This window comes from Lycium barbarum, chromosome 12 (genome assembly GCF_019175385.1).
Source record: "Lycium barbarum isolate Lr01 chromosome 12, ASM1917538v2, whole genome shotgun sequence".
Taxonomy (NCBI): Eukaryota; Viridiplantae; Streptophyta; class Magnoliopsida; order Solanales; family Solanaceae; genus Lycium; species Lycium barbarum.
This window is the reverse complement of record NC_083348.1, coordinates 69,788,732-69,815,525: the sequence shown is the minus strand read 5'-3', so window position 1 is coordinate 69,815,525 and position 26,794 is coordinate 69,788,732. Positions and strand designations below refer to the sequence as shown.

Genomic DNA, 26,794 nt, shown 5'->3' with positions numbered 1-26,794 from the left:
AAAAAAGGAAGTGATTGGCATTCGAATGACCCAAAAATAACTTAATCTTACAAATTGTGATAAAAATAACTTGAATAACATAATTCAGACAATGAATAATGCTTAAATAAAAATATATTAAATTATCTATTTTCATTTGGTTATCAAGTTTCTTGATATATTATTGGTATTAAACCTTAAAATGTTTTTAAGTTCTAGTAAATATACGACCTAAATAACAATTGTACCCACAATTTTTGTTGGGCAATTTGCAGGATTGCCTTCGCTGGGGTGGTCTTTAATTTTCGGCCCTCAAATCAGTGGTTTTAATTTTTGGCTTTCACTACAGCCTCTTGATTTTAGGTTCGAACTCTCGCTCAATCAAAAATTTTAAAAAAAAATCGCAAGGCATAAGTTGGGATTCGCAGGGCATAAGTTGGATCTCAACTTATGCATAAGTTGAGTTTCAAACTCTGCTTTAAGACAAAAAAGAAAAAAATTGCTAGAATTTTGCAAACCTTTACCTTAACACCTACCTTTGGGCAAAAGTTAGACCTCAAGACCTAATTGTGGGTAAAAGTTTGCCTTATGCCTTGAGAATCCCAGCCTCTGCCCGGGCAATTCGCACTTCTTTTGGGATGGTCTTTAAATTTTGCCCCTCATATTTGCGGTCTTTAAAGTGTTACACCCCGCAATTTCGTATGTTGAGATTCGAGCTTATATGTGTTTAACTTATGGTTATAAGGATTCAAGTTCATATAGTAAGCTATGAAAGAATTGAAGGGAAAGTGAATTAAGGAAATTAAGTTTGTCGGACTTTGGAGAAAATTTGAGAAACAACTTTGGTCCAACTTGGGAGACAAATATCTCTGAGCATATGAAGTGTTTTAAGGTGAAACAAAAGCCCAAAATGAAGTTCGTCGAGTCTAGTTTCCAACGCAACAAAGCGCTCGTCGATAGGAGATCGGAGTAGAGAATTATGGACGCTACAAGTTCAGCTGGCAGAACAGAAACGCACGCTACAGTACTTCTACAGTAACCGACTTGCTACAGTAAATGCTACAGTACCCGACCCGGACTGACCCGAATCTGACCCTTATAAAAAGGGTAATAACCCCTTTTTTCCTCAGATTTTGCTGGAAATTTCCAGATTTTTGGAGAGAGAAAGAGAGAGGGAAACCAAAAGTAAGCAATTTTCAAGCGACGGAGTATTAATCGAAGCTCGGATACATGCATAGAGGTGATTCTAATATGGTTTTACGGTGGATTCAAGGTGGATATTAAAGATATCGCCGTGTTAACAAAAATAAGATATGAATCTCCTATTATTAATGTTTATTTTGGTTTATTTACGGAGATAAAATTATCATATAGCCGTACAATAGTTTTGTTAGTGGAAATTTGGGATAAACCCCACATGGGATGTTTATGGAGTATTTTGGTATTGAGGATATTATGATTAATGTTGGTATTGATGTTGTTGTTGTTGGTTGCTGAATTACTATTTTGGGGCTAGGCAGATAAATAGGGGAGATGCTACCGAAATTTTAGCAGATTCCAGAGAGATTTATTTGAAGGATTAGGACGAGCATTGAGTAGTCAAAGTTAAGGCGACCAAAAAGGTATGTTAAGGCTAAACCTTTCTTTCTTAAGGCATGATTCCTTTGTTGTGAACCTATATATAATATCTCCAATAAACTCATTTCTAAAAGTACCAAAGCTTATCCTTGAGCTTGTTTCATGGCTATTGATGTTATTCATTCATGTTGATCTCATCTTATGAATTTGTTCCTTCAAGGTGAGATGTGTTCATGATGACGGTTCCATAATAATAATCTAATGAGTTTAGGAATAGGTTCTTAAGGAATGTCTTATAGGACATGAGTAGCGTGCTAGCAGAGGATCTCTAATGAGGTATTAAATGTTCGAAGAGAGGTTCATGTTGTATCTTAGTATTTGGTTATAGCCTAGTCAAGTGGGAAGAAGTACTAATGGCCAGAGATGTGCTTATAAGGCTTATATGATCATGTAGACACTACAGGTTAAGCGAAGACCATGAGAGGTGCATAGAGATTACTTGTAGAAGTTTAGTTATGATGTTGATTATTATTACCACTGGTCTACGACCAGTTGGGCAGATGTATATATTTACCACTGGACTGCAGCCAGTCGGGCAGTTACCACCGTGCTACGGCCGGTCGGGCAGTTACCGCTGATCAGTCGGGCAGTTGCGCTCTACCGTCGGGCGATAATCGGACGGGACGTTACCACCGGACTGCAGCCGGTCGGGCAGTTACCACTGATCAGTTGGGCAGTTAGCATAGGATGATTAGTGAGATAAAGGCACAGTACGGTACATAGATGTAGTTAAGCATGCGAGAGTATAGAGAGAGACATGTATCATATATGGATCGGGTTTCACGCCGCAACACATGTTCAGATAACGTCTGATAATAAGGTAACCAGGACTATGGTAGGGTATACAGACTTAGCAAAGATCGCAAGGAGATGAAGAGGTATGTATACATATGCTAGATTTCCATCGGTAGTTCAGAAATGCCAGGTTGATTCTTATTCTTCTCATCTTTAGTGTATGGCTATTTTATTTCACTTTCCGCCTTGCATACTCAGTACATTGCTCGTACTAACGTCCCTTCTTGCGGACGCTGCGTCTCATGCCACGCAAGTGTATACAGATGAGTAGAGGACGTTGCTAGAAGCTGTTCCAGCTGGATTGGCGAGCTCCATTTCCTTCCGGAGTGTTGCCGAATCAGAGTATCTATGTTATGGTATCTTGATTGATGTTAGAGACTTTGCAGACAGGGTCACATATATATCATGTCAGTCTTGTAAGCGGCTCTGCAAGCCGATGTATCATTATGCATTATGTTACAAATTTCATATAATTACATATTTTACTTGATTTGAGAAAGACAAAAAGAATGTTTTTGAAAGTTTTTCATTATGCATTTCATTTCGTGATTAAGAGTCCAGCGAGATTATGAACATAACAAGAACCAGCGGGGTTCGCTCGGCCCTGAGTAAGGGGTCGGGTGCCCATCATGCCCTATCAGGATTAGGGTGTGACATAAAGTTTGCCCCTCATATTTGTGGTCTTTAAGTTTTGCCCTTAGCTTGGATACCTGGGGTTCTGGGTTCGAACCCCCGCTTAGGCATAAAATAAAAAAATAATTTCGCAAGGCAGGGCTGGAGGGAGTGCATGCCGGATCCGGCATAAAGTCCTTAAAGAAAAACTAAAGTTATGCCGGAAGGGGCATAACTTTTCATCAAGGCATAGTTTAGTTATGCCTTGTGGGGCAAAACTTTTCCTTAAGGAACTATGCCTTATGGGGCAGACTTTTAATTAAGGCATAACCAAAAGTATGCCTCATAAGGCAGAACTTTTCCTTAAGGCAAACTTTTAGTTATGCCTTAAGGAAAAGTTCCGCCTTATGGGGCATACTTTTAGTTATATTTTATGGGGCACACTTTTAGTTAAGGCATAACTAAAAGTATGCCCATCCCATAAGCCGAAACTTTTTCTTAAGGCACAATTAAAAGTTTGCCTTGAAAAGAAGAAAAAAAATAAAAATATATGTTTCAAGGCAAAGTCTACCCCCTCCGGCATAACTTTAGTTTTTCCTTAAGGATTGTATGCCGGATCCGGCATAAAGTCCTTAAGGAAAAACTAAAGTTATGCCGGAGGGGGCATAACTTTTCCTCAAGGCATAGTTTAGTTATGCCTTATGGAGCAAAACTTTTCCTTAAGGAACTATGCCTTATGGGGCAGATTTTTAATTAAGGCATAACCAAAAGTATGCCTCATAAGACAGAACTTTTCCTTAAGGCAAACTTTTAGTTATGCCTTAAGGAAAAGTTCCGCCTTATGGGGCATACTTTTAGTTATATTTTATGGGACACACTTTTAGTTAAGGCATAACTAAAAGTATGCCCCATAGGGCGGAACTTTTCCTTAAGGCATAATTAAAAATTTGTCTTGAAAAGTAAAAAAAAAAAATATGTCTCAAGGCAAAGTCTGCCCCCTCTGGCATAACTTTAGTTTTTCCTTACGGATTGTATGCCAGATCCGGCATACACTCCCCCCAGCCCTGCCTTGCGAAATTATTTTTTTATTTTATGCCTGAGCGGGGGTTCGAACCCAGAACCTCAGGTATCCAAGCGAAGGGCAAAACTTAAAGAACACAAATATGAGGGACAAAATTTAAAGACCACCCCATAAGAAGGGCAATTCGTGCAAAAAAATGCTTCTGCCCTGCGTGCCAATTTTATTTTATTTTTACTGAGCCTGAGTTCGAACCCAGAACCTCTGAATGTTAAGCGAAGGGCAAACATTAAAGACCACCAATTTGAGGGACAAAAATTAAAAGCCAATCCATGCAAAAAAATGTTTTTTGTTTCAAAGGAAACAACGCTTCTTTCACCTTGATACTTTTTTTAAAAAAATTATTTCTCATCCGGTATTCGGTACCCGCATTGGAGTTTAACTATATCTGAATGATCGACTGCTACAAGGTTAAAGCTACTTTCTTTTATGGGGACAAGGCAGTATTACCTCTGATTTTTTTTTTGAGCGGATTTCTTTTCATTTGGGTTGGTCTTTAAGTTTTGCCTTTCGCCTAATATTTTGAGATTGTAGATTCGAACTCCAGCTCAGTAAAAATAAAATTGTGCAAATTTTGCCTTTAAGGCTCAAATTTTGTCTTAAGGAAAAAGTTAAAGACCATCATATTGAGGGACAAAAATTAAAGACAACCCAGCGAAGGGCAGTCCAGCAAATTGCCCCCGGAATTTTGACCTAAGTTATGACATACCTTACTTTTTCAAGGGTCCTATTAACCCCTTAACTTTTTAAAAATGGAATAATTATTATCCTAAAACTGGATATCTACTCTCTAATGGGAGAGTGACATACACTCTCCTTGCCACATGTGTATTTATTTATTTATTTATTATTTTTTTAATTCTTTTCTCTTACGTGGTAATTTAAAAAAGAATGAAAATGGATATTTAAAAAAAAAAAACAGAAACATTGAGTTTTTTAAAATATGGAAACTTGATTATTTTTTTGAAAATGTCTTAAAAAATCTAAATTTTCATGATTCATTTTCTTAGAGCAATTTTATTTTCAAATAAAATCTGAATTATTTTAAAAAAAAAATTGGAAAAAATATTTTTCTTGTCATCATGTGAAAAAACTGAATTTTTATAACAATTTGGATTTTTTTTTTTTTAAATGTGGAAAACTCATGTTTTTAAACTAAATATGGCAAACTAGATTTTTTTCATATATAGAAAAAAAAATCAGTTTTCCATATTTATTTTCTAAAAAAAAGCCGATGTTCATATTTTTTAAAACAATTCTGTTTTCCATATTTAAAAAAAATAGATTTTAAATAAAAACAAAAATTAAGTTTTCCACATTTAAAACAAATAATCAATTTAGAAAAAAACTTTAAGCTTTAATGATAATTAAGTAGGTGTAATTAAATGTGAAGTACCCTATTAAAAAATGACACGTGTTTGATTTTATGCTTCTCACTCTCTCAAAGAGAGTGAAATACACTCTTCTTGCCATGTCAGCACTTAAGGTGATAATTATTCCGTTTTAAAAAACTTTAGGGGGGTAATAGGACTCCTGGAAATGTAAGGTGTGTCGTAGCAACTTTGGTCAAAGTTCAAGGAGGGTAACAGTGCCTTATCCCTTTTTTATACGAAAAAGACTAAAAATATCCCAAGCCTATGAAAATTAGCACACAAAAAGCAAATACCCTTCGTCCACCTATTAGTTTAAGCATATCTCTGACTTTTTTTTTGGGCTCAACTCAAGCTAACACCTTGAACCTGATGGCTTTTTCCGATTTAAAAAAGTCACACGGCTTAGTATAAACCTGCTGACCCGTTTTAAACCCACTCAATTTCAAATTTAAGAAACTAAATTTTTTCGCTTGTATTATGATGTAATATTCACTTAACGAAAGATTAAAGGATGACACATGTCTGACATAACTTTTTGAATTACTTGTCCTATTAAAAGACCAAAATGAAAAGAGTAATCTATATCAAATGACTAAGGCAAATGTCACCCACTATGGCCGGTTAAGAGACCAATAGATGGAAGGAGGGTATTTATGAGGTATTTTTAGCCTTTTTAGACTCCTTTTATCTCTCTTTTTATCTTTTCTTTTACTTTGTTCATTTCACTGTATTTGACTTTATAATAATTATATTTAAAAACTCTCTTAAATTTAAAAGGCCACAAAAATATCTGTATATAAATTTAATAATGTTGTCACAAATGTATTTTCTGAAATTCAAATAAAGAAGATGGCCAGTGAGGATTCATGTTCCCGACCCAACTTGTTAGGAGTAAAGCATAGTTATTGTTGTTTGTAAATATATTTGATGCAAGTGCAGGAGTTAGGGTCTATGTGTTAATTGGACAGTTAAAGTTGTTAGAATTCTGTTAGGGGGACAGTTAAAGTTGTTAGAATTCTGTTAGGAATATTTGACTCTATTCATTCTATAAAGCCAATCTGTAATTGTAATTAGATTCATTCATTCAGATAATAAGAAGTCTCTTATCTCTCTTTCTCTAAACATTCTCTATCAATTTAGCTATTCTCTCTGTTCATCCCTGAATTAGCTTTCCCCTTCCTCGAGTAGATTCTCCTGGATTGATCATTTCCCATCAATTATCATTCGAGCATCAATTGGTATCAGAGCAATCGATCCTCGGCATTGCGATTAGGACTCGAAGAAAGAACCAAGATAAACTAGTAGGAAAAAAAAACATGGAAGAAAAGCTTTCACAGATTCAAGAACAGTTGCAGAAATTGATGGAGTGCATGACCAGTATGATTGAAGGAAAAACGCAGACTAACAAGAAACTGTTGGAAATCAAGGAAGCCATTGGAGTTATGACTCAAGAAGGAAAAGATAAAGAACAAGTAAGAGCTGAATCATCAATCATCAGAGTCTGCCCAATGGACAGTCATTTTAAAGGCCAAAACAAAGAATCTCAGAATAGTTTTGCGCATAATGGAAATGATTCTTCAGCAAGGGAGCCTGAATTTCTTGAAGATATGCTTCTTGCCACACTTTTTACAGAAGATGAAGGTGATGTATCTTCTGAATGTGGAAGAAATATAACCGCTCCTTACGTGTTTGATCAAATGCCTGAGAGAAATTGGATGTCAAGGAATAGCATCATATCTCATTATGTACCTTTGGCTTCTTGGTACTCTATTCAGGTTGGTTATTTTAATGTGAATTCTTGTAGTGCTTTCACGATAGAATATGAGAGTATTATTTTGGGTAATGGAAAGGAGAAGCATAATAGAGTTGGTGCAAAGCAATGGGGATTGGATAAGTTTGTTGTTACTAAAGGCCAGCAGCAATTCTTTCATCTCAAATCTGGTCGAATTAGGTTTTTGGGGGTGAAAATTGCATATAATAGCAGAACTTGTGATGTGTATTCAAGAGCTGCTTGGAAGGAAGTGCTTTCATGGCAAGCTCATGCGCCTTCACTTGGAAAGAGGAGTTCGAAATCTTTTGGGCGAAATAAAAAAGTTTCGGTAGTCAGTAAATACTTTAGCCATATTCCGTTGATGCTAAGTCCCTATCGTGATCTACCTGAAGTTGTTCTGGAGAGGAGATTGGTGAAAAAGGGTAACAAGGCCGTTTGTCAAGTGTTGATCAAATGGACTGGAATTGATGCTGAACACGCTACTTGGGAGTATCTTTCAAAGCTGCAACATATGTTTCCATCATTTAATCTGATGCTAAGTATCGTCATCTACCTGAAGCTGTTTTGAAATTTTAATTTGATGCTAAGTATCGTCATCTACCTGAAGTTGTTTTGAAAAAAGATTGGTGAAAAGAGGCAACAAAACTATATGTCACGTGTTAATCAAGTGGAATAACATAGTTGCTGATTAGGCTACAGGGGGGGCACCTTTCTGAGTTGCAACACGGGTTTCCATCCTTGAGGTCATGGATGTTCTTTACGAAGGGGTATTGATGCAAGTGCACGAGTTAGGGTCTATGTGTTAATTGAACAGTTAAAGTTGTTAGAATTCTGTTAGGGGGACAGTTAAAGTTGTTAGAATTCTGTTAGGGATATTTGACTCTATTCATTCTATAAAGCCAATCTGTAATTGTAATTAGATTCATTCATTCAGATAATAAGAAGTCTCTTATCTCTCTTTCTCTAAACATTCTCTATCAATTTAGCTATTCTCTCGATTCATCCCTGAATTAGCTTTCCCCTTCCTCGAGTAGATTCTCCTGGATTGATCCTTTCCCATCAATTATCATTCGGGCATCAATATTTGCTTACAAGATAGTTATTTCCTACGAGAATAAAGTAGACTTGAATAGAGTGGAATTGCATAAAGAAAACTCAGATATTGCTTGCAAAAGAGAACTCCTGCTAACTGAGTGTAAGTTTTCTCCCAAGTACCAATGTAACCAAGTAGCAAGACCTTTCTTTTTATTTCAGCCTTTTTGGCCTGCTCTTACTCCACTTTTATCATCTTTCATCAGGGAAAAGCTTAGCAGCTTAAGTCTTTTTTCCTCAATAAAATGAAAATGCAAGAATCTTGTTATCAAACACATCAAATTTATTCAGTAGCTATCATTCATTTTCATCATGGTTTCTACAGAATACCTTTCATTTTTCTTCAACTTCCTATCTTTCCAAAACTGGTGGTGCAAGGCATTTTCCACCTATACACCCTTACTAGCTACTTTCTAAACCCCCAATACAATCCCTCAAAATGTTCTCAACAATGAGCTGCAAAAGCAATTGTGATAGATTAAGCTTTCAAGATAGCTGCAATTGGAGCATATTCTTTAAACATCGTCTCCCGGGCTACATGTTTTCTGGCAAAGATTACTTCATATCTTGCTGCTAACTGTGTCTAAAATAAAATCCGGTCTTGGTAAATGTCCAATGCCTGTATAACCTTCTCTATCAGTAATTTCCTATGCAATCTATACCTGCCAAACGAAAGCATTATGTAAATAAGATCTGCATTTGCTTTGAAATAAAGATAAAATGATCCAGCATGCAATGATGATGATTCATATATCGGAAAAGGGCCAAATTTACCCCTGAACTATTGGAAAAGGGCTAAATATACCCCTCGTTATACTTTGGGTTCAAATATACCCCTGCCGTTATACTTTAGGTCCAGATATACCCCTCCTCCGTTAAAATTATCCAAGATGGACACTAGATTTGACGTGGCATGACAGCTCAATGAGGTGGACGCCAACATGGCATGCCACCTCACCACCCAACCCATTTACCCCTCTCTTTCCCTTATTCTCCCACCACTGTCATCTCCCCTCCCTTAACAACCAGTGCCACCATTAGCACCACCACACCACCATCTCCAACCTCCACCTCCATATAGCAGAGCCTAAAAAGAGGAAATTACTTTATACCAGAGCAATGCGATACCAAATGTTCAGCAGAAGTAGAAGCAGTAAGAATTAATGATCTGAGGGAACTGAGTTGCATATGTAATACTTCCATTAAAAGTAACCTCTTCTCCTTCCGTTGATAGTCCCTGTAATGCCTCCCGCCTCCGACCACCACTCATAAGCAGGGATATTTAGTCGAGGTATGGTCGATGCTGTGTTACCCAATAATGATATTTTCTCATCCAAATTCAGGTGTAAAATTAGATCATCTACTCTCTGGGTAATGGATAATGAGAAATTACAGACCTGAAATTTTTGGGTGTCTGGGTTGGACGTGTCACATAAGAATGGAGAAGGAGTTGACTGAGTAGTGCTGAGAAAAAAAAGATGATAATGGTTATGACAACAATTTTATGGAATTCCATATTTTGGATTAATTTTGTAACAGAAAGGGAGTGAAGGTGGAGATAGTGGTGTGGTGGTGCTAATGGTGGCAGTGATTGTGAAGGGAGAGGAGATGATATGGTGGGAGAAGAAGGGAAAGAGATGGGGTGGTGAGGTGGCATAGAAAGGGAGTGAAGGTGGAGATAGTGGTGTGGTGGTGCTAATGGTGGCAGTGATTGTGAAGGGAGAGGAGATGATATGGTGGGAGAAGAAGGGAAAGAGATGGGGTGGTGAGGTGGCATGCCATGTTGGCATTCACCTCATTGAGCTGTCATGCCACATCAAATTTAGTGTCCATCTTGGACAATTTTAATGGAGGAGGGGTATATCTGGACCTAAAGTATAACGGCAAGGGTATATTTGAACCCAAAGTATAACGAGGGGTATATTTAGCCCTTTTCCAATAGTTCAGGGGTAAATTTGGCCCTTTCCCGTTCATATATTACGTACTTTATTGCTGCTTCAAGTGTTCTCCTGCATTCAGGCATCGAATCTGTTCACAGTAAACCAAGAAAATGAATACATTGTTGGACAACTTTATGACCTGAGGAGTAATAACTGTTACAAAGTCAACAGATGAAATTAACAAAGCACGATAAACAGAGTCAACTCGGCGGGAGTATGATGTTTGCAAGCTTATAGTTTGTAATTCATGGAAAAACCAAAGCTTGTGATGCCAGTCAGTACAATGATTATTGCATTCTGAACTCAATTTATCAAAAGTAAATCCACATCAAAGTCATCATCATTACCGCCATTGTTCTTGACCGGAAAAATACAGGTGATCATCATAGCGGATTAAAAATGGACTTATATTTCTTCCCCAACATGCATCATTAGATAGAACTTAGAAGTATATAATCCACGCTTACCTAGGATTTTCTGGTCTTCGTCAGAGGTTGTGGGAAATTCTGCAAGCATTTGGTGGCATTCTTCTTGCAGTTCCTTCACTGCTTTCCGCTCTAAACTTGGAATTGGAGGGAGATCTCCATCTGACCAAGTAGGCAACGTTCTTGCTGCTGCTAAGATTGCTCCATCGACGAACCCATCCCCATCATTCGATAACCTACCTGCTACAAGTTTTAAACAAGGATTCTGGACATTAATTGCAAAGCTAGATCAGTGAAGGAGCCACTATATCAAAAAGAATCTTTAAGACCCATACTGTTGTGGTAATATTCTCCAGGGAGGCCAGATATGTTAAAGACCGATAAGAAGGTGTCTAGATGAATTTTGGCATCTCCTGTGAAATGAATGACATCCCAAGGATTCTGCAATATCAAAGATATATATTATAGTTAGTGTCAATAGAAAAAGAAAAAAAAAGAAAAAAAATAGTTAGAAGAAACCTCATAATCAAAGCAAAAGTTCAACGAAATCAAAAATCACATCCAAATGGCCCAGACAACTAATAAAATCATAAGCTCTGTCAGGATAATTCAAGAAGATGCAGTACATATCTTCTCTTTCTTCCCCTGATCCAGTACAAATATCACTTTGTACTACATGGAGCATCATCGAGCAGTACCATTTAATCATAACTCAAGTCCTACCCAAAATTCTATGATTAGATGCCCAAATTAATCTACTCTCAATTTACAACATGCATATAAAAATCTGAAGACAAGGACAACAACTGGAAGAAATTTTTTCCTCACTCGAACTCTTGCCTTTCACTTTTTGGTTTATCTCATTTTCACTTGTCAGTGCTTAATGACCCCCTCCATAATCTTCAATATTATGGATAGTAGATATTGCCAGTCATTTACTATTGCATCCTTGCTTTTAATAAAGATTACGGCAATGAACATCACTATGCAAAACCAGTAGTACTAGGGCCTTCGAGTTGGAATTTCATACTTTTCAGCAGAAAAAGCACGACACAGTTTCTCTTTCTCAGAAGAGTAAAGAAAGACTACATTACCACAGGTGATGAGAAACCATATCTCTGCATAAAAAAGTCATTCTTCTGTCCAGCCATGTAATCAACAGTCATCTGCAATAATTCATAAAGACCATGTTAGGTCACATTATGAAGATATGCAATAGTAATAAAGACAAGTAGGGAATTCGATCAGTGATATCGGTCACAGCTCCTCCAGCACCATACATAGTCAATACAGATTACTGTAATGCTAAAGAAGGTCAAAATAGGACAAACAAGAATCGGTCAAAATAGGACAAACAAGAATCTTACTAACAAGTTTCCTTTCAATTCACTATCCAAAGAGCGAAATATTTTTGGAACTGTTTCTTTCTCATTGTTACCAAAACATGAAGAATCTTGAAGTACTACACCAAGAAATAAAAGTTAGAAGCAGACAAAGGAAAGGTTAAGTAAAAAGATCATTCACAAAAGAAATTACAAATACTAGCAACTAATGCATGTAGAGAGGGGAAAGAAGTTCATAGTGCTTCTATTCGCATTAAGAATTAAAGCAGCAAAATTAATTTAACCTTCTAATCCGATAAGCTTTCACATTAGAAGGAAATGGAATGTGTAACAAAGACCTTATTATTGCTTTAGCACCATTGTTACTTATATCCCATGCCTGTCACCTATACAAAACTACCTAATTCAGTGATCAATTATACAAGTTTCCCTCTTTCCTCAGTGCATGCATGCTATTTCTTCTTTCATTTTTAAACTCTTCTTTTTCTTTGGTTTTTTTTCCTTGCGGTGAAAGGCAAGGCCTTGCATGCTGTGGAGTAAAAAAAAAAAAAAAAAAAAAGTGCATCAAATGAGGCCATCCTTAGAGATGCAAGATTTTGATGTCGGAAATGCCTTTTGGGGCCTAGAAATGCATCCTTAAAAATAAGATAGCCCTAAATATCATATATTATGACGTATGTTCAGCAAGAAAATGGAGTACAAATATTTTCTGCACCATAAAATGTAAGAAATGCCTTTAGGGCCGAAATAAGCATATGAGTCATGCATTTTCTTCAATTCCACTACATGCCCATCTTCTCCAACTGAATTATCCAAAATAACTCTGACTCATTGAGAAATCTAATTAGATGCCCAATGTGATAAGTTGTACCAAGTACCAACTAATACACACACATCACAATTCAAATAAAGCCTTCACTAGATCTAGAGGGCCATAAAAAGGATTTACCTCATCTCCTTTTCTAATTCTTTGTCCTGCATTTATCATCACCTCCAGCATCCGGTCCTTGAAGCGCCAATGGAAAAAACAATTTGGCTGAAAAGAATGATTCATCATGTCTGGAGAATGAGATGAGTAAATATTAGAAGGTTTTTCTCACAAACAAAGTTTGGTTGAAAATGCTAAGACAATGCAAGAAGCTCTGCCTTGAAATTAAGAAGAATCCGTATCTAATAAGTTTTTAGTTTTTAAGTTTTTATCTTAAACACAAGCCACAAAAATATGTTTGGGATTTAGGCATAGTAGTAGTTTTTGTTGTTGTATGCTGTAATATTAGTTCAAGAGCTTCCAGGTTTCCTGAACTTCTCAACAAATTTGACTGGCATTAATAGCTAATACATACTTTTAATATATCTATTACTTTTGCGGAAGTTTTTAAAATATGTGAATTACAAAAGAAACCATAATGTGCACAGCTACATCGCCAGTCAACATCAAACTTTAGGACTAGAAAGTCAAAGATGCAACGAGATTAACAGTTACTTAGCCTTCCGTAGCAATTAATGGAAATAGAAGAAAAAATAGCAATACATTAACAAGTTTTTCTCGTCATATCAAGAGTCAAAGGCACTGGCACTGTTAATAGATCTTCAGAGTCACCAATTTTTCTCTCATACTGTCCATTTTCTTCCAGTTATCAGAGTCCTTCAGTAGCTTGCAACGCTCCTTTCCATTTTCAAGAAATTATCCAGAAAAAAAGTTCCTACTTCCTTTTCCTTTTTTCTTTTTTTTTTTTGAAGAAAAAACATTTCCAAATTCTGCATTTCTACTTTCTATTCTATTTGCTTGAAACTTGTTTGGCCGAACAATAGAACCTCTCTTATCTCAATTAGTCAAATGTCCTTGCACCTCCATCTTTTGCTATTTTCTAAAGCTACATGATGTATATGAATCAAGAAAACAAATGGAAGATAGAAATGCAGAAGGAAGTCTTCCTTCAGCACCGAAACCAAACAAATTGAATTCTTGTCCTTAAATCGAATTAGATGGAGCACTTGACTAGGACTAGTATTTGAGAATGTTTCATTTTGCCTCTTCTAACATGAGACACATAGATACACACAAATACACCCAAGGCTAAAACCAAGGGAGGGTGTGGGAGAATCTGAGGTAGAGAAGAAATTCAAAAGCTAATATAATTTTTTTCCGAGGGGACATGCTTTCTTTGATAGAAGAAGCATGTGGAAACTTTGAAAAACAGATTTTCCTCTTTTGTAAAGCACTACCCATGTCCCATAAAATATGACCTGGTTAGGTTTACAATAGTTGACTACTTATTAACTTGCTGTCTAACATCAAACTTTGAATAATTAAAATTCTGAGAATAACCATTATATTTTAGTCTACATAAAACCCTCTATTAACCATAGATTTCTTACCAATGTGATCAAAGCAATATATAGTATCATTAGGGTGGACAAACGGTTTTTTCCGTGTAATAGTAAGTTAGTAACTAGGTCAAGTTTTATGGCAAAGAGGGAGAAGCTCAAAAGGATTACAGCTATTGGATTTGGAAATATCCTTCAAGTAAAATGATGCTCATGGTTTCAGTAAACTGAAAACAGAACATATTTCTCACAGCTTAACTTGTTTCTGCAGTCGTAGATCTGCTGTTTTTGATCCATTTAACATAGCGATAAAAGTAGGAATGAGCATCATTTCAAGACCAATCAAAATAAAGTCAAATAAACGATGTCATTCGGACTAACTTTAAAATATCTCAGCCAAGTGTGCTTAAGTAGCCAAAAAAAAAACTCAGCCAAGTTGATTCTATCAAAATTGTGTAAATAAACCATTTAAAGCCCACAATTTCACTATTGAAATTTTGGATGACAGAAATACAACAGAAGAAGCTCACCAGCATAAGGTACCAACATATTTGCATCTTGAACCAGCGCACCAATTCTGGTTTGCAAGTTGATGCATCGAGATTGTGCCATACTCATTGCCCAAATAAATCTCTCAGGATCCCGAGCAAGACGTTTAATTTTGAGAGGTACTGCAGAATGCTAAACAAACAAAGAAAGTCAAAGGACATTGTTACGAGCAAGAATTTAGAGGAAAGAGATTGAACCAGATTGTCAGTACCCAGTTTTTCTCCCAAAACTCAAGTGCCCGATGTTGTTGTTCTCTCATGGTTGAAGCAAGCTTCTCGTCTTGCAACTCCAAAAGATCCTCCTACAGCACAGAAAGCATTAAGAAGACCATAACAAAGTGAGGGTTGATTTTGTGAATGCACAGCATTTCCTATAGAATTTTCCTCAAAATATTACATAAATTGAAAGCACCAAAATATAGATGATACTCGTATCCAGACCTCAGTAGCTAGAAGAAAGCTAGTACATTCATCAGCACTAGGCAAGAAGTCTCCGTAAAGCTGCCAAAAGTTGTCCTTGCAATCAAAAGCATATAAAAGAAGGCATGCCAACCGCAAGTCCGAATCTGTCTGCCATAAGAAGGTAATCAATATTAATCAAATTAATCAATATTAAGAAATCACAAGAGATCTCCCTTTTTTTCATTTACTTGATTAAAAAAAAAAAAAAAAAAAGAGAGAGAGACATCTTAGAATACCAGACAGAAAATGAAAAAATCAAAGAATAAAGGCTTAAGTCATAGACAGACCCTTGAACTTGTCCAGAAATTCCACTTAGACCCTCCAAGTGAGCCCTGTACCACCTGAACTCTTCAAGAAGACGTCTATTGTGCCACTTGGACATAATTTATAGGGATGGCACAGTGCGTGTACTACACTGCTCCAAAGGGCGTGAAATTGTTTTTTTTTTCTTTTTAAATTTTTTTAATCAATAAAAAATTAATTATAAAGAAAAAAAAAACTATTCTAAATCTATTGAACTAATTAAAAAAACATTTCAAACACCCAAAAAAAAAAAAAAAAACCACCCTCCCCTGATCTGATAGCCATTAGAGCAGTGTGCAATTGCAATGATTTAAAATTTGATGAAAGCAAATTCGAGGTGGTTCTTGGGGTTTCGGTGATATTGGCTGGGGATATTAATGTAGCGACTTGATCGGCAGCAATTTTGTTGTTTGCCGGTGGTGGGATTTGGTCGGTTTCCGATGTAGAGTTGTTGGAGTTCGATTCTTGAGAGGCACTTGGGATAGTGAAAATGGTGGGTCTTTTGAGATGTATGGAAATAGGTGCGGGTTTGATTGAGAAGTGGGTATTGTGGTAAATTAATTTTGAAGTTGGTGGAGAGGAAGAGGGAAGTGACAGTGGGGATTGTGAGAAGAAAAGTGGATGTGCCATTGTTAAGGAGCTATGCTGTTAGCATATGTCGAGAAAACTACGCGAAAGCCATTTTCCGGCCATCTCATTTTCATTGCAACGCCGCAGTAAATGACGTTGCTCGGAGCTTTTCCGGCGAAGCCAACAAAGAGTGACGACGGGAAAAGGGGAGAGGCGAAGGCTGGTGTTAGTTATTTCATGACTGAACTCCGCCAGTGGTGGGTGGTCAGCTCCGGCGACGCAGGTAAACAGACGAGCGGAGGAGGAGAGGGGGGGGGGGGTTGTTTCGCTGATGAAAGAGACAGTGTTTTTTTTTTATTATTTGTTTAAGTTAAAATGCACTCATTTTAGCGTGTGAATTACACGCACCTTTATTGTGTGGCTGTATATTAATTTTGTGTCCAAGTGGCACAATAAACGTTTTCTTGAAGGGTTCAGGTGGTACAGGGCTCACTTGGAGAGTCTAAGTGGAGTTTCTGGACAAGTTCGAGGGTCTATCTATGACTTAAGCCAAGAATAAACAACTAAAAGTGCAGATAAATATCCTCCCATGAGTAAGGTGTACCATTAGAGAAAAAGGTAAGACTTCTATTTTTCTTTTTTAACCAATCAAAGAAAAATGCGGATAAATATTCTCCCGTGTTTACCATTAGAAAAGATTTAAAAGGAGAAAATGCATCCTTTTACCTCAGGATTAGTTGAATTGATAATGTCGAATATTGGATGTCCTATAGGTATGATATCTGGAAAAAACATCCAAGGAAGCTTTTTGCTTATGGTTAACATCAGTTCTAGAGGAATCTCCATTATTACCTGCATTACAAACAAAACCTCATCATTCATTGACCGGTAAAGATTTTAGTATTAGCACTAACGAAAAGCTGTGAAGATAATCAGTGAGAAAAGAGGAATGAAACAGTCAAGCTAATGCCAAATGAACTAGATACAGTCCAAACTATGCAGGACGTGATAGACTACACCGCAGCAGGAGAAGAACTAGAAGTGCCTAGGCACTGTCCCATATACCTTATAGTTGTTAAAAAAGAAAATGAGGTACATAAACTAAGGGATACTCATCCCAGAAAGAAGGGAGGGAAGAGAGTAGATTAAAGGGTATTACAACTCTCCCATGCCCTTTTTTTCCACAACCTCCAATTCCCAATGGTTGAATTGATGGGATGAAGTTCATGTTTAGGTATATCAAAACACTGATGGAGCACCCGATTTGACACTGCTTCCGATGGTAAGGTTATATATTCCATCAGGAGGATGAGAACTTTCCACATATAAACATAGTTTAAGGTAGTGCTCACCCTAGCTCGACGGAGAGGCTCCACGTCTTTGGAAGCAAATACTCCATACCCATCTGGTCCCTCCCTGAATTCAATTCCGTAGGCTCGGAAACTTCTAACATATCCTATCTTGTAGAAATCAGGATCTGCCAGTTCCAACTGTGAATGAAAAAATGTTATATCACCATCATCAACAGTAAGAACAAGAGAAAATAAGGATATTGAAATAACCAATTAGAATAACAAATAGAAAAATTATATGTTTTTTTTTTTTTTTTTAAATCAGGTAAATAGAAAAATATATGTTCATCAGCTTCTCAAAAGAAAATTAAAGGATGTAAGACAGAGAAAAGAGAGGGAAGAATCTAACCATTACTTTGCCTATGTAACAACAGAGATAGGATATTTATACATGAGAATGTGAGAATGAACCTAAGCATCTAACTGAAAATCTTAAGGCAATACGGGAGTGGCTCCAGATCTTTATAAATCCTTTGGCTGAACCTAAATACCCGATGTGAAGCATTATATATATCCGAAACCCTTCCCTCATACTTGAAAATCACTCGTGAATTTGAATACAGACTCACGAGTGTAAGAACAGACTTACTGTGTTGAAAAATTCGGACTTAGCGAACGCATAACTTATGCAGTAGGAGAGTGATACAATGCGTTTAAGAAAACACTTATCATTCCCCTATATACCCGATGTGTAACATTTTATATTTCTAACACAAAGTAATCACCAAAAAAATTATATGGGACCAGAAAGTTTTTCCTATGTAGACTCAATTTGAAAAGAAAATCTATGAGGAAAAAACTAATTCAAAAGAACTATGATCCATCAATTTTTGAAGTGTAATCTCCTATCTTTTCCAAATATCAAGTGCCTGACTAACACTTCCTTCAATTTATTGAGAGACAAGTACTTATTGCTGTCCATTGTTTATTGGTCTAACTGGTAAAGAAAGAGAAACCAGGACTGAAGAGGAAAAAGTGATATTGTAGTGAGGTGGGAAAATCAAAGGAGTGTTATTTCTTTTGAGGGTGTAGTGGTCTTAGGAGTATTTGTACTCGTTACTACACAGTGTAAAATTCCTCTATAGTGATATCAGCTGCTCCTCTTGGCCGTGGTTTTTCCCTTATTCAGAAGGGTTTCCACATAAAATCTTGGTGTCATTATTGCTGCATTTTATTCTTGCTGATTTAACCATAAGTTAGTGTTCCGCGTTTATCACTAATACCGTGAATATTATTTTTGCGGGTCTATTTTATTCCCATCAAGTGGTATCAGAGCCAAGGTTCTGTCTGAGTATGCTCTGTGGTTGCAGCACAGTCTGAACTTCCACATCAGAAAAGAATTACTTTGGTCTTCGAATAAAATAATATTTGTATTTGTGATAAACGATGGAAGCCAACACTAGTAGAATGGTTACTTTGAGTGGCGTAAATTATGCCATTTGGAAGGGCAAAATGGAAGATTTGCTCTATGTCAAGAATTTTCATCAACCTGTCTTTGGAAATAAAAAGCCTGATAATAAATCAGATGAAGAGTGGAATTTGTTGCATCGGCAGGTTTGCGGCTTTATTAGACAGTGGGTTGACGATAATGTGTTAAACCATATTTCTGGAGAGACACATGCTCGGACCCTATGGGAGCATCTTGAAAGTTTGTATGCTCGAAAAACTGGTAATAACAAGATGTTTCTGATAAAGCAAATGCTGGGTTTAAAATACCACAATGGTTCCGCAATGACAGATCATCTGAATATTTTTCAGGGGATCATGAACCAGTTATCTGCTATGGGTATTAATTTTGATGAAGAAATTCAAGGCTTATTTCTACTTGGTTCCCTACCAGATTCTTGGGAAATTATTAGAACTTCATTATCAAATTCTGCTCCGGATGGTGTGATCTCTATGGATCTTGCCAAGAGCAGTCTTTTAAATGAAGAGATGAGAAGAAAATCTCAAGGTTCCTCCTCATCAGATGTCTTGGTGACTGACACTAGGGGGAGAGGCAAGAATCGTGGTTCTCAAAATAGAGAACATCATAGAAGCAAATCCAGAAGCAGACTTAAAGATATTGACTGCTATCATTGCGGGAAAAAAAGGGCACACAAAGAAGTTCTGCCGGATTTTGAAAAAAGAGAATAGAGAAAAGGAGGAAAAGAAAGAAGATGGCAATCGTGTTGCCGCTGTCACTACAGAAGATCTTGTTACTGTCCTTGATGCGGATCTGATAAATATTGCTTGTGATGAGTCAAGCTGGGTTGTGGACAGTGGTGCCGCATCTCATGTGACATCAAGGAAGGAATTTTTCTCATCCTATACTCCGGGTGACTTTGGAACTTTGAGTATGGGTAATGAGACTGTATCCAGGGTGGCTGGTGTTGGAACGATTTGTTTGAAAACTAGTATTGGAACTAAACTAGTTTTAAACAATGTAAAGCATGCACCTGATGTTCGTTTGCACTTGATCTCTGTTGGTGTTTTGGATGATGAGGGATATGTCAGTACCAATGGTGCTGGAAAGTGGAAGCTTACTAAAGGTTCCATGATTGTGGCTCGTGGCGAAAAGCGTCGTGGTCTATACTGGACTACGGCCTCTACCTGTGTTGATATGGTGAATGCAGTTGAGAGCAATAGCTCTTCAACGTTATGGCATAAGAGGCTTAGCCACATTAGCGAGAAAGGACTAAATGTTCTGGCCAAAAAGAAATTATTGTCAAATTTCGAAAGTGCTAAATTAGAAAAGTGTGAGCACTGCTTGGCTGGAAAACAAAATAGAGTTTCTTTCAAGTCTCATCCTCCTTCAAGAAAGACAGAGTTGCTTGAGTTGGTGCATTCAGATTTATGTGGTCCAATGAAGACAAGGACTTTGGGTGGTGCACTTTATTTTGCTACCTTTATTGATGATTGCTCAAGGAAACTTTGGGTCTACGTCTTAAAGACTAAAGACCAAGTGTTGGGTGTCTTTAAGCAGTTTCAGGCCTCAGTTGAAAGAAAAACTAGAAAGAAGCTGAAGTGTATTCGTACTGATAACGGTGGTGAATATTGTGGACCGTTTGACGAATACTGCAAGCAACAGGGTATCAGACACCAGAAGACTCCTCCTATGACTCCTCAGCTTAATGGTTTAGCAGAGAGGATGAACAGGACCTTGATGGAAAGAGTCAGATGTTTGCTTTCTGAAGCAAAGTTGTCGAATTCCTTTTGGGGTGAGGCATTGTTGACCGCCGCACATGTTATTAATCTATCCCCTGCGGTTGCTTTGCAAAGTGATGTTCCAAACAGAGTCTGGTATGGCAAGGATGTTTCCTATGACCACTTGAAAGTGTTTGGTTGTAAAGCTTTTGTACATGTGCCTAAAGATGAAAGGTCGAAATTAACTGCCAAGACAAGGCAGTGCATCTTCATTGGTTATGGCCTTGATGAGTTTGGTTACAGGCTATATGATCCAATTGAGAAGAAGGTTGTGAGAAGCTGTGATGTTATCTTCATGGAGGATCAAACCATTGAAGATATTAACAAAGCGGAGAAGATAAAATCTTCAAGTTCTGAAGGTTTAGTTAATCTTGATCAAGTTCCTCATACAAATGCTGATGAAGTTGGTGGGCTCGATGACGATGGTGATGCCCAGAATCATGTTCCAGATCAGCATGTTGATGATGATAACGATGCTGCTATTGATGAAGTAGATGCTCCTACTCATGAAGTCGTGGATGAGTCAGATATTCCACTTAGAAGGTCTACTAGACAGCATGTTCCTTCTTCCCGTTATTCACCTAATGAGTATGTATTACTCACTGATGGGGGAGAACCTGAATGTTATGAGGAGGCCATGGAAGATGAGCACAAGGATCAATGGATTGAAGCCATGCAAGATGAGATGAAATCTCTGCGTGAGAACCATACTTATGAGTTGGTGAACTTGCCTAAGGGCATGAGAGCTTTGAAGAACAAGTGGGTGTTCAAAGTTAAAGCCGAAGAACACAGCTTGAAGCCCAGATACAAAGCTAGATTGGTTGTTAAGGGATTTGGTCAAAGGAAAGGTATTGACTTTGACGAAATATTTTCTCCTGTCGTGAAAATGTCCTCCATTCGGACAGTTCTTGGTTTGACTGCTAGTCTTGATTTGGAGATTGAGCAGATGGATGTGAAGACTGCTTTTCTTCATGGTGACTTAGAAGAGGAGATTTATATGGAACAACCTGAAGGCTTCAAGGCAAAAGGTAAAGAAAATCTTGTATGCAAACTCAAGAAGAGTCTCTATGGATTGAAGCAAGCTCCCAGACAGTGGTACAAGAAGTTTGAGTCTGTTATGGGGAAGCAAGGCTACAAGAAGACTTCTTCAGATCACTGTGTGTTTGTACAAAGATTTTCTGATGGTGACTTTATCATCCTTCTGCTATATGTGGATGATATGTTGATTGTAGGCAAAAATGCTTCCAGGATTGACGAGTTGAAGAAACAGTTGAGTAAGTCTTTTGCAATGAAAGACTTGGGTCATGCTAAGCAGATTTTGGGCATGAGAATTACTCGTTCGAGAGATGAAAATAAGCTTTATTTGTCGCAGAAAAAGTACATAGAACGTGTACTAGAGCGCTTCAATATGAAGAGTGCTAAGTGGGTTAGCACACCTCTTCCTGGTCATCTGAAATTGAGCAAAAAGATGTGTCCTACAACAACAGAGGAAAAACAGAGAATGGCCAAGATTCCTTATTCCTCTGCCGTCGGAAGTTTAATGTATGCAATGGTATGCACTCGACCAGATATTGCTCATGCAGTCGGTGTTGTTAGCAGATTTCTCGAAAATCCAGGGAAAGAGCATTGGGAAGCTGTGAAGTGGATACTCAGGTATCTAAGAGGAAGATCAGATAAATGCTTGTGTTTTGGAGGATCAAATCCAATTTTGAAGGGCTATACAGATTCTGATATGGCAGGTGACCTTGATAACAGAAAATCCACTACTGGATATTTGTTTACTTTTTCAGGGGGAGCTATATCATGGCAGTCAAAGTTGCAGAAGTGTGTTGCACTATCTACAACAGAAGCGGAGTATATTGCGGCTACTGAAGCTGGCAAAGAGATGATATGGCTCAAGAGATTCCTTCAAGAACTTGGATTGCAGCAAATGGAGTATGTTGTCTATTGTGACAGTCAGAGTGCAATAGACTTGAGCAAGAACTCCATGTACCATGCGAGAACAAAACACATCGATATCAGATATCATTGGATTCGTGAGCAATTGGAAAGCGAATTGTTCCAAGTCAAGAAGATTCACACGAATGAAAATCCTGCAGATATGCTGACCAAGGCGGTACAGAGAGACAAGTTCGAATCGTGCAAAGAACTTGTTGGCATGCACTCAAATTAGAAGCCAGTGTACCCTCCTTCAGGTGAATGGGACTGGAGGGGGAGATTTGTGGGGTCCAGTCCCCTATCCCATATTTTAAGAAAGGAAGATTTTTCTTCCTTTGACAAATTATACATTGGCAACAATTGTGGACTTGGCTAACAAGCCAATTTCTTTGTTCACATTTTCATGATGTAAGCGCTTACCTCATCATAATCGTGATGTAAGCGCTTACCTCACCATAGGAAATTCATTCCTATAAATAGGCAGCTTATGGTTCATTTGTAACACACCAAAATCTCAGACAATACATCTGAGTGAGAGGAAAAGTGAGGTATTCCATAGACTATAAGAAAATAGTCTGTGAAGAAAAATAGAGTGTGAGTGATATTGTAGTGAGGTGGGAAAATCAAAGGAGTGTTATTTCTTTTGAGGGTGTAGTGGTCTTAGGAGTATTTGTACTCGTTACTACACAGTGTAAAATTCCTCTATAGTGATATCAGCTGCTCCTCTTGGCCGTGGTTTTCCCTTATTCAGAAGGGTTTCCACATAAAATCTTGGTGTCATTATTGCTGCATTTTATTCTTGCTGATTTAACCATAAGTTAGTGTTCCGCGTTTATCACTAATACCGTGAATATTATTTTTGCGGGTCTATTTTATTCCCATCAAAAAGTACGCGAAGCCAAAACTCTTAGGGGTCGTATGGTTGCTGGTTAGAGAGGAGTTATTCATCGATTAAAACTAGCATAACGGTATACATTGTTTCGTTACAAAAATGGGAAACAATAATCTCCACATAGAATCTAGCATAAGTTATACGTACAATGTTTGGTTGATTTTTTCTCTTTTCCAGATAAAGCATAGCATTGCTAACACAATGTTTGGTTTGTGTTTTTTATTTTCTGCGTAACTAATACATGTAAACGTTACGAGGGAATCTATGTATTATTTTATGCAGGATAGAAGATGGAATAACTAAACCCTGCATAGCTAATCCCTGCTTAATTAATCCAACAACAACAACAACATGCCCAGTGTAATTCCACAAGTGGGGTCTGGAGAGGGTAAGGTGGACGCAGACCTTACCCCAACCTTTGTGGTGCAGAGAGGTTGTTTCCGATAGACTCTCGGCTCGAAATGAAAATAAAGAAGAAGAGAATTTGAAGAAAGGTATCAAGTAAGATATGAGAGCACCCCTGCTTAACTAATCTCTGCATTACTAATAACTCTAACGACCCATTACTGCAGAAAAGAGTACATAAAAGAGCACTTAAACAGTGAGCTTAGCAAATGAAAACAGTAGTTACTACACAGAAAGTAAGAAGAAGTGATTAAACTAAACTTGAACTTCAAGAAGATGAAAAAGAAGTAAACTTTGGGCAGTAGAAAGTACCTGAGAAGCAGGAGTATTTTGGAGCTCAGTAGGGGGTGTAAAAAGAGGAAATGCAGAAGGAGTTGGAGAAGAATCATAGCCCTCCAAAGTGGAAGAAGAAGAAGTAGCAGCACCATTAGCACTTGCACAAACTCTCAAAGGTCTAATTCTCTTGTTGCTATTATGACATACAAAAATGGGTTGTTTTTGCAATCCATGGTGCAGACCTCTCCACAACTGGTTCAATCAACAAAAACATTAACACCCATAAAATTAAAAAAGAAGAAAAAATGATTCTTTAAATGATTCTTGGGTGTTTTGAGTTAACCTGATGGTGAAACTCTGGCTGGTGGAACAAGTTTGTAGGTTGTTGAATTAAAATGGTGGAAGAAATCATCTTCCAGTACTTTTGGGAGTGAGCTGAAAATTTAATGGAAATTTCAGTAAAGAAGATTCACACACAATTGTATTTGGGTTCTTGGAACGTTATCCACTCTACTGTCAGTAAAACAACTCGGAGAGAGAAAAATACCAAAGGGGTTTTACTTTTTTTTACTTTTACCATCAAATATAAATTAGTACTATATATAATGACAAACTTAGGGACTTTTGTAATCCTCATAAGAATTTTTAAATTTTTTTAAAATTTTTTAATTAATTATTTTTAGATCTTAATCTTACTTATTTAAGTTAAATTTATTTTTTTATTTTTAAGGTTTACTTTCAAAATCTATCGAACCTCGTACCTCATTTTTCATATTTTTTGGTTTTCTGTTTGGTGCTCGATATCCGCATTTGAGCCCAATTAATCCAGATAATTCGCAATGTATCGCGCCCATTTGGGGAAAGCGCTCCCTCCAAAGATTTTTTCCATATCCATGTTCGAACCCCTAATACCTAATTAAGGGAGGAGCAGCTCCATCCGCTGCACAAGTTAAATTATGTATTTATCTTAAAAGTTCATTAGCTATTTATAGATTATTTATTTAGAACTAAATAACTTCAGAAAATTAGAATACATAACTTACTTATAAATGTTAAATTCTAGCCCTGCATTTGATTTGAAGTAAATAATTTTATCAAAATGGAAGTTAAAATATTAAAGGAGTGGAATGATAGTTTTGCTTTCATATATTGAAAATATAATTATATGACCCTGCATTTGAAAATATAATTATATGACCCTTACTTATAAATGTTAAATTCTGGCCCTGCATTTGATTTGAAGTAATTATATGAAATTTAATTATTACTAACTTAATTACCCACTTTGTGGGACTATAATGGGTATATGGTTGTTGTTGTTGTACACTTATACTAACACAAATTATATTTTTTTAATTAAAATATCTACTTTTATATCTTAAGGGCCCGGACTTAGCCCTCAAAATATTTCTTTAATTAAAAATATTTAATGGGAGTTTTTTGTAGTCCTCACAGGGCTATTTTTGTCCTTTACTAGCCCTGAACGAGTTACACGTGTTATCCAACTTTCACTTTGAATCCCTTTTTTATTAATTTGCCTCTTGTTTAGTTCTATATTGCTTCAGTTGCCATTATCTAATTTAGTAAATAATGGAAAATTTTGAGACATTTTGTAAGGCCCAAATTCAAGGGCATTCCCACCTGGCCAAAAGCTCATTAATTATTGTTCCTTCAATTTAATAGATAGTCAACTTTTTAGGGAATGGGGAGAAAAAGTCATTGGGAAATTCGGATTTAAGAGAATGGTGTAGATTTTAGTCCCTTTAAAATATTTTTGATCTTAGTAATTGGTAATTCTTTCGTCTTAATTTATTTGTTGCGATTAGTAAAATAGTTATTTTAAATTAATTGTCATTTTCAACTTTATGACAACTTCTTTTTAATTTTACGCTTAATAGTAATTGTTCTTGAAGACTACAAAACACCTCAATTATGGAGATATAACACATAAATAGAGTAAATATTCAATAAAGAGGTATTATATCTTAAAAATAAATAAAGTGTAAAACTTCTAAAAATTAATATTTTCTTAATGGGTGTGTAAAAATAACATGACGGATAACTTGAGATGGATACAATGTAGCAGTAACTTTTTGCGGTTGGTATAATTTAGAAGACTTTGGAGCCACATTTAAAATCTATTACTTTATTTATGCGCTTGAATTATTATTTAATAATATTCTTATAATATTATTAAGTTGATTTTGGTAAAGACACTAAACTAATATTATATAAATATTTTGTTATCATATATTTCAATTAAAATTGTTATTTTAATTTTTTGAGGTTAGACCCGGAGTTAGCACGGGCCTCCCGCAACTAGTAAAAAAATATATAAAATTTAAGTAGTACACTACTACTATTGAATAATAAAGTACCATCAAATATAAATAAAAAATATATAAAATTTAAGTAGTACATTACTACTATTGAATAAAAAAGGAAATAAAAAGTCTAAAAGGTAATCTTTTTCCATTTGAACAGGAGA

At 36.6% G+C, this 26,794-nt stretch overlaps 1 protein-coding gene across 2 annotated transcripts; it reads right to left on the bottom strand.

The window, feature by feature from the left end:
* Positions 1 to 8,386: 8,386 nt before the first annotated feature.
* Positions 8,387 to 24,845, bottom strand: LOC132622037 (protein PLASTID TRANSCRIPTIONALLY ACTIVE 14). Of its 2 annotated transcripts, none has more exons than XM_060336548.1 (13): positions 24,650 to 24,845; positions 24,343 to 24,558; positions 17,610 to 17,747; positions 16,984 to 17,109; positions 15,364 to 15,492; positions 15,135 to 15,224; positions 14,905 to 15,055; positions 12,996 to 13,105; positions 11,798 to 11,869; positions 11,039 to 11,144; positions 10,746 to 10,946; positions 10,324 to 10,366; positions 8,387 to 9,000 (listed from the first exon to the last, which is right to left on the bottom strand). In XM_060336548.1, exons 1-13 carry the CDS (start codon positions 24,716 to 24,718, stop codon positions 8,922 to 8,924), a joined length of 1,530 nt encoding a protein of 509 aa, XP_060192531.1. In that variant the 5' UTR covers positions 24,719 to 24,845; the 3' UTR covers positions 8,387 to 8,921. The 2 variants fall into 2 exon arrangements, with proteins under 2 accessions (XP_060192531.1, XP_060192532.1); XM_060336549.1 differs by having other exon boundaries at positions 10,746 to 10,943; positions 24,650 to 24,839.
* Positions 24,846 to 26,794: the final 1,949 nt, after the last annotated feature.

What these genes read in the sequence shown, in the direction of transcription:
- LOC132622037 (XM_060336548.1), bottom strand. Translation starts at nt 24,718, where the DNA reads ATGATTTCTTCCACCATTTTAATTCAACAACCTACAAACTTGTTCCAC. An exon ending in TGGAGAATATTACCACAACA is followed by an intron (nt 10,947 to 11,038) that starts GTATGGGTCTTA and finishes TAAAACTTGTAG; the next exon opens with CAGGTAGGTTATCGAATGAT. An exon ending in CGAAGACCAGAAAATCCTAG is followed by an intron (nt 10,367 to 10,745) that starts GTAAGCGTGGAT and finishes TACTGTGAACAG; the next exon opens with ATTCGATGCCTGAATGCAGG.